At 39.9% G+C, this 14,419-nt stretch overlaps 1 protein-coding gene across 5 annotated transcripts in view; it reads left to right on the forward strand.

Moving 5' to 3' along the window:
* LOC147028912 (rho GTPase-activating protein 15-like) overlaps nt 1-14,419 on the forward strand; it is a 116,748-nt gene that overhangs the window by 22,753 nt on the left and 79,576 nt on the right. For 2 of the 5 annotated variants that reach the window (XM_085879757.1, XM_085879761.1), the window contains exon 1: nt 3,819-3,989. The exons of 1 other annotated variant lie outside the window; for it this stretch is intronic. In XM_085879757.1, coding sequence (XP_085735883.1) covers nt 3,924-3,989 — 66 coding nt within the window. In that variant the 5' untranslated portion in view covers nt 3,819-3,923. Of the gene's footprint in view, nt 1-3,814; nt 3,990-14,419 lie in introns of those variants that run through there. 2 more of the 5 variants (XR_015057769.1, XM_085879759.1) reach the window with 2 other exon arrangements.

A 14,419-nucleotide genomic window follows, 5' to 3' on the forward strand; every position in this document is an offset into this window, starting at 1 on the left:
TGTTTGATCGCTATTTGGGTGGGGATTCAATCAAATCTGGTACCAGAGCAAAATGAGTGAACAAGAATAAGCCTATTCGAAAGCTGATAGATGGACCAGATGTTCCACTGCATCAGGTTTGGAGCCAATTTGTTGCTATGGATGAAAACGAGGCAGACCTGGCACATTTCCTCTTTGAAATGATCATCCAGAAAACCAAAGATCTTCTAGAAGAATACGAGATGGTAACTGGAGGTGGATTAATGGACCACACTGGGGCAAAATCAACCAGGAAATCCAAAGATGACCTCAAACTTAATGGGAATCATGAAGAAGCAGACACAAGGTTGATTCTTCATGCCTCTGAAGCAGTGGATTTGGGCTATCAACGAATTATTGTGAAGTGCAGGGATACTGATGTCATGCTTCTCCTTTTGCACTTCACCGCCCCAAAAGCAAGTGAAGTCTGGATGATCTCTGGGACTGCAAAGAAGCAGAAGTGCATTCCCATTCATCAAGAAGCAAAAAAAGTTCCTGGTGCAGTGAAGAATAACCTCTTGAGTTTCCACGCACTCACAGGTTGCGACACAACTTCTTCATTCAGTAGATATGGAAAAAAGACCTGCTGGAATTTTTTTTTGAAAAACCCACGACTGGTAAAAGGGATTGGCCGTGATGGTGAGCTTGGACCGTTGAACAGTTTGTTTGCAACCTCGATGGAAGTGCAGGGCTGCAAACAATTGATAGTGCAAGATTGAACATGTTCAGCAAAGCCAAAACAGGCCTGGAACTGCTTCCTCCAACACGTGATGCTTTGGAGCTTCATGTGCAATGCGCCAACTTCCAGGCCAAGATTTGGCTTCAGGCAGAGATGGAAACTATTGTTGTGACATTTCCCCCAGATGCTTGGAAGAAGAATTCAGGTTGTCTGAAACCACAATGGACCAGGCTACCTCCTATACCATTGTCCTGCCTCAAACTTGTGACCTGCTCTTGCAAAACGAAGTGCAACACTGCTCGATGCACCTGCTTCAAAAACAATATGAAATGTACAAATGCCTGTGGCTGCGATTCCATTGACTGTTGAAATCCATCAGATTGAACACTATTTCTGTCAAATACATATTGCATACACATCAATTTTTTGTTCAAAAAATATATTCATTTGTTTTAATAATACTTCAAAAGATGCATCTGTATATATTAATTATTGGCAATTTAAATAAATATTATATAAAAGTAGTAGTATTTTTTGCTGACTACTTTTCGGTATTAGACGAGGGTGGACTATATATCATTATACTAGGGTGGACTTTGACCTACATGACCTACTTTTGAGATAAATATTCTGACCTAAAAATAGTACCAAACGATTTGTCTCTTCCATACCTTTCTTTTGATATCTTACATGACTATATTTGGATGACTTTGAAATTTGACCTTTTTTATGGCACAAAATGACCTTAAAATGACCTTTAAGGTCAAAATCTTTAGTGGCATCCAACCAGGTATTTCTGACTGACCTATGACTGATTAATTTAGCATGGGTGCCAGCTATTAACATTCCATGCAGGTAAAAGTTTTTTTTGAAGCCTTTTTGCTTCTTGGCTGGTCTAATATATATATATATATATATATATATATATATATATATATATATATATATATATATATATATATATATATATATATATATATATATATATATATATATATATATATATATATATTGTTGTTCGTCTTTCGGCTGCTCCCGTTAGGGGTCGCCACAGCGGATCATCCGTTATGATCCGCATACTGATTTGGCATCGGTGCCCTTCCAGACGCAACCCTGGTCGCCTCTTACGACACAGGGATAAGGATTGGGTTTTGCCATGATTCCGAGGCTGCCCTACACCCTCTCATAGCGCGGCCCAGCGCAGAGCTGCCGTCCTCAAGCGATCCTCCAACCAAAGCCTCCGAGTAGCCGGATTACAGGCGCACGCCACTACGCCTGGTATATTTATATACACATTTACATATGCACACAAACATATATACACTTTTTTTTTCTACATACATATCTATATATATATATATATATATATAAAAAAAAATATATATATATATATATATATATATATATATATATATATATATATAAAATATACCGGGCGTAGTGGCGTGCGCCTGTAATCCGGCGACTCGGAGGCTTGGGTTGGAGGATCGCTTGAGGACGGGGGCTCTGCACTGGGCAGGGTGTAGAGCAGCCTGGAATCATGGCGAAACCCAAATCCTGATCCCTGTGTCGTAAGAGGCGACCAGGGTTGCGACAGGAAGGGCATCCGGCGTAAAACCTGTGCCAAATCAGTATGCGGATCATAACGGATGATCCGCTGTGGCGACCCCTAACGGGAGCAGCCGAAAGATGAACAACAACATATATATAAAATATATGTATGTATATATATATATATATATATATATATATATATATATATATATATATATATATATATATATATATATATATATATATATATATATATATACATATATATATATATACATATAAATATAGATAGCCTGGTGTTGGCGTAGTGGTTAGGGTAGCGGCTTGGGATCCAAAAGGTCCTGAGTTCAAGCCCCGTTGGCCGCTTGAATTAATACACACCAGGAGGTTGAATCAGCCTGTCATCCTTCCGAGGTCGGCGAAGTGAGTACCAGTGTACTGGGCCCGGTGTATGCCCCGGTTACAATAGGTGTACCATACCCCTGTGTCGTAAGAGGTGACCAGGGTTGCGTCACGAAGGGCATCCGGCGTAAAACCCGTGCCAAATCAGTATGCAGATCATAACGGATGATCCGCTGTGGCAACCCCTAATGGGAGGAGCCGAAAGAAGAAGAAGAAGAATAAGAAGAATAAGAAGAAGAAGAAGAAGAAGAGAAGAAGATCTACATATAAATATATATCCACAAATATAAAAATGTATGTATAAATAAATCCACCAATATTATATATATATATATATATATATATATATATATATATATATATATATATGTATATATATTTGCACAAATATAAAAACATTTTTATATTTGTGGATATATATATATACACTGTACATACATATACTATAGCACCGGAAATGCACGCATACATTCAATAGGATTGTTAATCACGCTAATCGAACAGATTATCTCCGTTGTCAAATAGTTTCATTTTCTTGTAATTGATAATTAAGATCAGGTATTGGCCACATCCCTGTTCATCAATTTCTCTAAAAACTCATTTCTAAAAACCAATGTCCCATTAACCTTGTCTGGGAGTGATTTCTAAAGGAAGGGATGGTTTGTTTCTGTTTGTTATTTTTCACATCCACAGGTGCTTCCTTTCTAACTGGAAAGTGTGGTTTAACAGAAAAATAAGTTTAATATCCCAAAACGCCTTTATTTTTTATGTCCGCATCTTGTTCCGCATCCGCATAACCACTTATGTCCTCATCTTGTTACTTCAAAATATAAAATGAAAGACTTTAGTTAAAATATACTACTTATTTGTGAATGCTTTAAATTTTAAAAAAAACCTAATGAGAAATTATAAAAAGAGTGAGTTTTATTTTTCCATGACAGCACTTGTAAACGGATTTCAGGTTTATACCAATACTGATGCTGTTCTCCCAACTCACTGCCACAACCTGTGTGCAATACCATCCCATGTTTAAACCCTTATATGGGTCATATTGAAGGTGTAAAAATCTCCACAAATGGATTTCCTGATGATACAACTGTGGCTCGTTTCCAACCACAACTTCCTCAAAATGCACTGTGGCCATTGGACGCTGCCTCGGGGCATGCAAAAGACTGCTGCTCGCACGACCCAGAGTAGTGCCATTTTCCAGTGTAACACCTTAGGAGCAGCATTGCTTTCTGAGCGTCATCCTACTTGGGACACCTGAGAGATGCAAGCCACACCGGACACCACCCTGCCTTGCCCTCACTCTCCCAGCACCATGTTAGACTCACAGGTAAACCTTCAAATTGTCTCCTTTCCATACTTATACCTAATAGGGGGGTACTTTCAATGGTCACGGCTCAGGTTCTGATAATTGATTGACTGTTCCACCTACCGTTGGCTTCATAGAACTCAAAATGAGCCCATGTGGTTCATTTTTTGCTTTTATTGAACCTTCACACATCCGTATGTTAAGTACAAGGCCTCAGCTCGACAGTATAGTCAGTGTTTTCATGGATCACTTTTTTGTTGTTCTCATTCTATCGTGATCAATAGTACATTGAAGCAATTGCATGGTCAACTTAAGCAACTGCAAGTTCCTTTCCACGATTGATGCAGCTCCGGGCAAAAACTTGTGTTGCATTTTCAAAACTACTGGCCATCTTAGACACTGTGCAAAACTGTTTCTCTATCACATACGCATTACCTCTGGAATCTAGAAATTAGGCAAGCCGTAACTATGTTTCTGAGAGATTTTGCCATGGTGTATCAATCATCTGTCCATCTGATACCAAAACTTGAAGACCATTAGTGAAATTTTCACAAAAATGGTTGGGGCTCAGGTTCTGATTTTAAAAAGAGGTATTTAATGTTATCTGATGGAGATGGAGGTCTGTCAGGATGGCCGAGAGGTACGCACACTCACCTGTATCGTTGTCGAGCCTGGGTTCAGATCCTGACCCAGCTGTATAAACTGTCATCCTGGTGTTTCTCAGGCAGAGTGGTTATAAATGTGTGTGCCGTCCCTCAGATGAACGTTAAACGGTTGTCCCATCTGTTGTCATTAGTTGGGGGAAGATAAAGATCCCTCGGTGTCCTTTGCGAAGAGTAGGCGACCTATCGCCGGCACCATGAACAAATTACAAATTCCTGCCATGACCTGCCGAGTTTCCTGCTTCATTACAAATTCCTGCTTCAGCAGTACCAATGCTCTGCATCGGGAATGGGTGATGATGATGAAGTTGGAAATGGTCAGGCCAAAAACTAAGAGTCCATGGGCCAGTGGTATTTATAAAACTATGTTTATTATGAGACTCAATCTCTCGTGTGTTCAAGTGAAGTATTTATTCCCAATGCTTTTTGAAAAAAAAAATGGGGGGATATTGTAATCGGCTCCGTCAATCTGTCTGTCACGCTATCTCCTCCGAAACATTTGGGCAGAAATTCACTAAACTTGGTAGTTATGATCACCATATGGAAAGAAGTTGCAAGAGCAGTCTTATTTTTTTATTTTTGGCCCTGCCCCTTGGGGCGTAGTCAAAAGGTTAAAAATTGAAAAATGCAATTACGGGCACATTTTAAAACATTTTTAAATTAAACTTTGTATAATGCAATCAGCATTGGGGGAAGCATGAAATATGTAACGATTTCTTTGGATTTGACGAGTCACAGGGATCAAAACGGGGAAAATTTTTCACTCAAAATTTGATATTAGGTCATTCCTGGTGGAACTTTTTGCCATCTTTCAACTTTCCTTAGGGTGGGAAGTGTGGGGATTTGCGATGGCACCCCATAGACCTTGCTCTAGTTTTTTTTTTTTTTAGTGAGTCATTGGAGGGTAGGGATGCGGGGGTCTCAAAAGGGCTGTGGAACAATCTTTTTACAAACATACATATATGTGTGTGTGTATATATATATATATATATATATATAAATATATATAAATATATATATATATATATATATATATATATATATATATATATATATATATATATATATATATATATATATATATATATATATATATATATATATATATATATATATATATATATATATATATATATATATATATATATATATATATATATATATATATATATATATATATATATATATATATATATATATATATATATATATATATATATATATATATATATATACATACATACATATTTATGCCTGGTGTTGGCTTAATGGTTAGGGTGGTGGGCTTAGGATCCGAGAATCCTGAGTTCAAATCCCACTCGACTGTTGAATTAATACCAGGTGGGGTTGACTCTGCCTGTCATCCTTCCGAGGTCGGCAAAATGAGTGCCAGCATGCTGGTATACTGTGTCGGAGTGGCGACCCGTCCAGGATTGTACCCAATAGCCAAGGAGACTGCTTCGGCAGCACCAACGCTCTGCACAGAGTATGGTCCCAGTGGATGGATGGATATACATATTTGATAAACTTTGAAGATCTATCAGAAATAAACAGACTTAGGTGACCTATTTATATTTTTTGATTTGTTCATGTTTGATGCAATACATCTTTCCTGGAAGCTTGTCCCCCATAAAGACAACTCATTTCCACACGAGATGCTCCTCTTGAGGAAATGCAGTTGTTGAAGCTCGACATTACATGAGTTAAAGTTTGGGAGAATTGTCTTTGGTGAAAGACAAGTTTTGAGAAAAATATAAAGACAAAAAAGTTTGAAAAACGTAACAAGCAAAGTACATTCATTATGTGGCATAATTTAAAGGTGAACAGGTGGACGTGTTGTAGAGGAAGTGCTTTAGTTCAGCAAATCGAAAAACCAATGACAGGATGAGACCCACATGTTTAAAAAGAGGAAGATGATAAAAAAAAAACAATTAACCATTTTGAAGTTCTCTGGTTGAGTTGGAAAGGGTTTGGTCAAGAACTAATGGAAAGTTCAGTGATGTTTGTGAAACTTTTTCAGTGATTTGGGTGTGGCCTGTGTGATGTGGAATGATGTAGAATGTGATTTGCAAGATGACACAAAGTCAGGAGGAAAAGATAAATGACAGATGAGTGTCAGTTTGAATGCCTATAAACAGTGAGGTATAAACTGGGGAGATGGAATTAGTTAACAGAAGAAAAGAAAAAAAAGATGACGACTTCGGAGTGGAATGCTTTTTCAAAAATGAAGGTTTTAAATATCTCAACGGTTAGGACAGAAAAAGAATATTCCGATTATGATGTCCCATACTCTGTTAGAGAGCGTCGAGCTACTGAAGAAGTTTCTGGGCAAAGATTATACTAGGTGGTTTGCCGTTACCTTCCCAGCAGTAATTAGGAAAGTCATTTATAATTTGTGAATTTGTTTCTGGTACCAGTGATAGTTCACATACTCTTCACAAAGGTCACCGTGGGATCTTTAACTTCCACCAACTAATGCTGGCATGTCCACGAGCTGTAAACACTTTGGAAAATAGTTTTTGAAATTGCAAAATTAGCTGCTGCAATCATTTTGGGGATAAGTTTGTTTTAGATTCAAGGAAGACATGAATGAGATTGGAAAGGGTGGGTGTTCACAAAAGGAAAACTATAATAATCAATGTTGGCAGTGTTTGTGAGATGGAAGGTAAGGTAGGTGGGAGTGGACTCAGCGGTTATAAAGAATTTGAAATGCTTGAAGAGGTAGTGTGGATGTATGAGCATAAAATTAGGCAAATACGTGGAAACCTCCCAAGATGAATTGAGACATACAAGAATACAAGTTGGGTCACCCGAGCAAGATCGGGTTACTTAGACTTTAGCAAACCATCAAGAAGATTGACGTTTAAAGCTGTCGCAAAAATTAACCCAAGAGTGCACCACGGCAATGATGGGCCAAATGGCCTCATTTCCTTGTTTGAGGTCGAACAGGATCGTGTGATGGAAGAAAGGGATACGGATGAGGGAGCGGGGTTAAGATTGCCTACAAATCTGATCAAATTAAAATATTGTATCAAATGAAACACGTAGATTGAGAGATATTTCAAGTTTTCATTGATAATTATGTGCAGAAGCTGTTTATTTTCACGAAAGAAATTCCAGGTGAAAAACGTTTTGATTCTGGGAGAAAACCGGGTTTAAAACAGACAAGAAAAGCGACAAAAAGAGCTTTGAAGGAGTGATCGTTAATGGGACATCTATTACCTCCACCACCAAAGGTGAAGGAGGTTATGTTTTCACGCCTTTCTGTCTGTTTGTCTGTGTACAGGATATCTAAAAAAGTTGTGGACGGATTCGAATGAAACTTGGTAGACCCATTGAGGGTGTGACAAGGAAGAACTGATTCAATTTTGGTGAAGATCTGGATCAGGATCTGATCATGTTTTTCAGTGATTCTTCAGCATTGAGAGAGAGGGCAAAAATGATATACAGCACGATATCTCAAAAAGTTCTGGACGGATTCGAACGAAACTTGGTGAACAGGTTGGGTGTGTGACAAGGACGAGTCGATTCGATTTTGATGAAGATCCGAATCCGGATCTGGATAAGAGAATTATTTAATTTTTTAAGTGATTTTTCACCATTGAGAGATGGGACCCAAAGCGACATAGTACTGTACAGCATGATGTTTCAAAAATGTACTGGGCCTGATATGTTCTCGTGGATCAGGCATTACGTGGCGGAGGTATGCGCTCTACCGAGTGCCCTTCTAGTTGATTTATTCAATTCCCTGCATTCGTTAATTCACATTATTTTGTATACAAAGTCAAGGCTTGTGAAGGAGTTAGAACAGAACAGAGAAGATTAGAATAGCTAGAACAGAGTGGAAAGTGGGGTAAAGGAACACAATAAGTGGGCGATTGGAGAGAGAATAGATTACAAGAAAATTTTGCACAGGAGGAGGCCATTCGGCCCATCATGTCTGCACCACACCAATACCGCATTTTTAATAAATCCGTCAATACCCCTTCCCTTCGAGTGCAGCCTTTTGGCGACTACACTGGTACTCATTTTGCTGACTTCAGAAGGATGACAGGCTGAGTCAACCCCCTGGTGTTAATTCAGCAGCGATCGGGGCTTGAACTCAGGACCCTCGGATCCCAAGCCACCACCCGAGGATCCCAAGCCACTACTCGAACCGCTAAGTCAACACCAGGATGAAGGGAAGAATCCTGGATTACAAGATCAAGCATAACAACTAAAAGGCTGAAAGAACAGGAAATGAAAACTGGCGATGAGAGAATTGGAGAGGGTTGGTACAACTAAGAATGGTACAAGATGACTGAAGGAAAGGGCCATGAAAGGGTTTGAGGACACATGGTTAATGCTTGAGGCATACACAAAGCCAAGGTGCTGTATACACAGGATCAAAATAACCAAACAGGCATGCAATGACACGGCAATGAGCACACGACACAAACAAAAGTGTGGACAACAGCAACAGACACAACACAGAGAATGCTAAACTTACCTTTGGAAGTGAATCACTCAAGAGAAGAGAAAAAAGGTGTCTTCCGCATGGAAACCAGAAGTTCACCGGAAACTGACACTTTTCATTGTTACTTACGAGATCTTACTGGATGTAGAGATGTAAAGCGATGCTTATTTACCCTTCGTCGCAGAGTCTGGAATTCTGACATACCACATATGGGTTGCACTTCAGGGGATGGTGTTTCTCAAGTTTGTGTAACTGACTCAATTACATAATTGGGGAAAGAATTCCAGTTGTTGATACTCCTGACAAAAAGGTATGCTCACAAATTTTCATGCAAAAATGAAACCTTTCCAGCTGGAGTCAATAATCTCTCATCCTGCTTGACTCATCTAGTGCAAAAAACTTCTTACAATCTACGTTGTCCAGCCCTCGGATGATCTTGAAAACTTGGATCACCTCTGGATACCCACTAGAGTGGGTATCCTGAGTACCTTTAATCTGGACATGACAATGGAAGTCCTCCTCTCTGACCGCTTTAAGTTCTCAGTCATTGCACTCATCCCCATGGTGAATATAAACTCCTGGTTTGTCTTCCACAGGGGATTAAGGTCCTTTTATCATTATTATTATTATTAAAGGGAAGTTGCCAGCACCTTGACTACTTCATGGCTGCATTGACATCTTACTGGAGTTCTGGTCCATCAGCATCAATGTCCACAACTCTGTAAAGATTTTGTTTAATCTGCAAACAACTTGAGACTTAACTGTCTACTGACTTAGGGAGATAATTTATGAAGACAATGAATAACGTCGGACTTAAAACACTGTCCTTTGGAATACCATGAGACTTGGAGGTAACTTAATTTACTACTACCCTCTGTGAGCAGTCTAACAGATGAGAGTTCTTCCATTTAAGCAGTTGTCCATCAAGCCTGGTATTGGCTTTGTGGTTAGGGTAGCGGCTTGGGATCCAAAAGGTCCTGAGTTCAAGCCCCGTTGGGCCACTGAATTAATACACCAGGGGGTTGACTCAGCCTGTCATCCTTCCGAGGTCGGCAAAACGAGTACCAGTGCACTGGTAAGGGGGACACTGCATCAGCGGCATAGCTGCGTCCCAACCAATGATGCAACCAGCAGTCACAGGCTGCACTCGATGGAGAGAGAGTAGTCCATCGGTCTCATATAACTCAAGTTTGTGCATCAGTAGAGGACGAAGGACACCATCAAATGCCTTTCAGTAAATCACGATAATGTATATGCAATCAAGACTGTGACCAGGATCCAATGGCTGTGACCACTGCTCTAACACTTCCAGAAGTTGAGTCGTGCAACAACAACCACTCCTAAATCTGTGCTGGTCATCACTTAGGAGATTACTTCCCTCTCGAGAGTTCACGAGTGCATCTCATGATTCCACCAATTTACACACCACAGAATCAAGCGAACTGGGCAGTAGTTGAGCAGATTACACATTTCCCACTTTTGTAGATTGGTACTGCATCATCTTGTTTTCAGCACTCTGATACCTCTCCATCTCTCAATAATTTAAAGATAATCTGGAGTGGTTTACAAAATTCCTGATGCATCTCTCTCTCATTACTCATGAGTGGAATCCACCAGGACCAGGCAACTTGTTTCCTCCTGATGACTCTATCTTTGCCTATTCGGGTTTTTCCTGATGGCTCCAATGCTGTATTTGGTCTTCTAATTGATTGCGTCTAATTTCAAGTGTTTGCCAATTTTTTTTAATGTTTCGTCAAGTGTTTGCGAACATTTCCTTTGTAAACTATACCCCATTCAGTGCAAATATACAGTCGCAACTCTCTAATGACGGTGTACATGACAAGTACTCCAGAGTAAACACACAGACGAGAACCTTCATAATGGTCACTGGATAATTTTCCGTCAAAACACCATCTTCGTGTCATCAAGGTGGCAGTGATTCAGGAGGCTGAGTGATGCATGCCATTTCTTTTCTTGATAGGTCCACACAGGCAAGCAAGTGAACTCCAAACCTGAATTTATTTCAAAGGAAAACTAGAATGGCACTCAGTAGAGCACATAACTCCGCTAGGCTGAACAGTTTACATTTTGTATAAACTGAGAGGTTGGATCTGGATCCAGACCTGAAGCAAAATCTAATCGGCTTGTTCTTGTCACCTGCCCAACTCATCCACCAAGTTTCATCCGAATCCGTCCACAACTTTTTGAGATATCATGCTGTATATACAGTAGTTTTTGGTCCTATCTCGCAATGGTGAAGAATCACAAAAAAATTATCATGTCGGGATCTGGATCTTCACCAAAATCCCATCAATTCGTCCTCATGGAACACCCATCTTGTCCACCAAGTTTCCTGCAAATCCATTGATAACTTTTTGAGATATACTGCTCAAAGACAGACAGACAAACAGGGATGAAACTATAACCTCCACATCCACCACGAAAGTGGACATCCACCAAGTTCACCTACCAAAATCATCCACCATATTTTGTCATAACTCGTCCACAATTTTTTGAGATCAAGAGAAACACAAAGCACCCCTCCCTTTATATGGGACTAGCATAACCCACGCTCTGCGCGACATGTTGGGCTGGGTGTGTTTGAGAAAGCCAAATGCAGTAACCGTTTTTGGCACGATTTCACCGTTTCAGAACCATTTTATTTACCTTTTTTTTGTACCATGCACCTCATATGGTCTTTGAAATAATGAAAGCCGAAAATCACGTTACTCGAGCGCAGAACAAAGTCGAAGAAAGCGCGACACGAAACCACAAACTCGGAAATAATACATAAGATGGTTTTTCTCAGTTTGCAACTTTAACGCAGGGACAGAAAATTCGTTTCTCAGCTTCTACTGGACGAAATCTGCTGCAAATTTCAGAAGTAAATCCTTTACGTGTCGAGGTAATACGTTCCAAATTTCAGCAACGTCCGTTTCCGCTTTCTTGAATTTTAAAGGAAAACTCTCGAAATTCACGTTGATGTCTGTCAGTCTGTCCATCAACCTGAAATGTGTTGGTGCTCATATCTCAAAGGCTATACATTGAAACGAGCTGAAACTTCGAATATACATCGGCTAATGCATCTAATTAATGGCTTTCAAAACGAATGCCGCCTGAGTGCCATAGTTTTTGATTTTGTGATAGTTTTTGCTCATTCGCTCTGAGTTTGAGTTCTGTTCTTGTGCGGTACAAGTATGCAATGGCAGTGTTGTTAGAAGCAGAGACTCCTGCAACAATCAAGGAAAGCGCAAAGTGCCCCTCCCTTAATATGGAAAGGTTTCTCTGTCTGTAACTTTAACAGAGGGACTAAAAATTCCTACATAGGGGGGGGGGGGTTGCTCTCCAAAATAGGTATTTGCTTTCTTCTCCGAAACTACACACACAATTTTGATGAAACTTGACCACAACCTTCATCACCCGTGATATAACAAAGGTTGTTCACATTATTTTTAAAAATCGGGGTCTAAGAGGGTTTGTGGGGGGGGCGGGGGTTGCCCCCAAATTAGGGATTTGCTCTAACATTGTTTTGCTCGTACATTTTGTTAATTCTGTCCCACGTTGACTCCTTCCTCAGTAACATTATTCTACCAGGTGAGCGCCCAGGGGTATTGCCCCTATTTTTGCTCGTGTGGGGGGGGGGCGGGGGAGGTGGGGTGAACCCCAAAAAGTTGGATATAGAAATATTTTGACTCTGGTACTAAAGTAATCAAACGCGAGTGGCTTGTAACTTATGAACTGTTGGATGAAAGTTCGTGAAATTTTGAATATGAAAAGAGGAACACTTATTGAGACTTCAAAGTTACCCGCAACCACATCATTTGGGATATAGCAAAAATTAGGGGCACCGTAAATGTGGACTTTGGAAATAATATCAGTTTTTCAGATACTCTGATTCGAGAAGAAAAATGGATGAAACATGAAATACCGAATGTAATACAGAGAAACCGTTCCATTCTTGGGGGAAATGTCAGGGGCAGAGAAAAGGCCCCTTTATATGGTGTGTGTCACATGGCAAACTATTGCAAAGAAGGGACCTAACATAGCTTGTAGAAAATGCCAGATGATAAAAATAAGGCACATTCAAACAATCTCATGTGCATGTTGTACTAACCTTGTGTTCTTAGGAGGAACCAAGTAGAGCTCTAGAAAAGTTCATTTCAAGGGACAACAAGTTTTTTTAAACAAACTAATCACACACATGCATATTATCTTATGGGTTTTCGTTTTCAACGAACACAAGAAACTTTACATACTGACAGGTTTTAACCTATAGATGTAGGGTGCTCCTTTATATGAACTTTTCGAAAGCATTACTTGGTTCCTCGAAAGAACACAAGGGTGGTACAGCATACACACGAGATTTTATGAATGTGCCTTATTTTTATGGTCTGGCATTTTCAACAAGCTATGGAATGATCTTTCTTTTCTATTGTTTGCCACATGACACATCCCATATAAAGGGGCCTTTTATCTGCCCCTGGCATTATCCCCAAGAATATCGTGCTATACATCATCTCTCAATTGTGAAGAATCGTAAAAAATTTAAAACATTCTCACTTCCGGATCTTCACCAAAATTGAAACAATTAGTCCTTGTCACACACCCAACCTGTCCACCAAGTTTCGTCTGAATCCATCCATAACCTTTTGGGATATCCTTCTCACAGACAGACAAACACAAAGACAAGCCGGGAGGCGGAATTGGGTCGCCGAGCATGGAAACAATAAGATATAGAGCAAAATGGATGTCATATAGCAGATAGGGAACCACCTTAAGATTATGCATATCAAATCTCATCCAGTTCCATCTACTGATAACTACTCGGTATCCATTTGAATGAAAAGCACCGAAAATGCAGTTTGAAATCGGAAATCCCCAAAGTTTGAGGGGTTGCTGTGGGTGAACAAAGATCTAAATCGAAAATCTGGCTCGATCATTTGTGCACAATGTATTCGAGATGATTAGTGTGAATTTTCATGACCATCCAACCATAACCCTAGGAGGAGTAGCATTTGGCGCGAAGGCACCTCCAGCTCTCGCATATTATCGATTTTTGCACTAATTGATTTGCACAGCGAAATCGGTCAATATGTCCTGAGGCAAAGTTGTAGTACTCATTGAGTACCATGAACCTGCAAAGTTTCATTCGTATTGATGCACTCACTTGGTCGCTAGGGGGCCTTCTATTTTCGCCTATTTTCGCGCATACCCTAATTGTAGGGGGCGCTGCGGGTAAAGTATTCCATATATATCACAAAACCAGAATATATTTGATAGAGCATCACCTGTAGATCATTCGTGCCAAATTTCATAACCCTACGTGGGATAAT

This window comes from Eptatretus burgeri, chromosome 4 (genome assembly GCF_056783735.1).
Source record: "Eptatretus burgeri isolate ZD-2024b chromosome 4, Ebu_testis_v1, whole genome shotgun sequence".
NCBI classification, from domain to species: domain Eukaryota; kingdom Metazoa; phylum Chordata; class Myxini; order Myxiniformes; family Myxinidae; genus Eptatretus; species Eptatretus burgeri.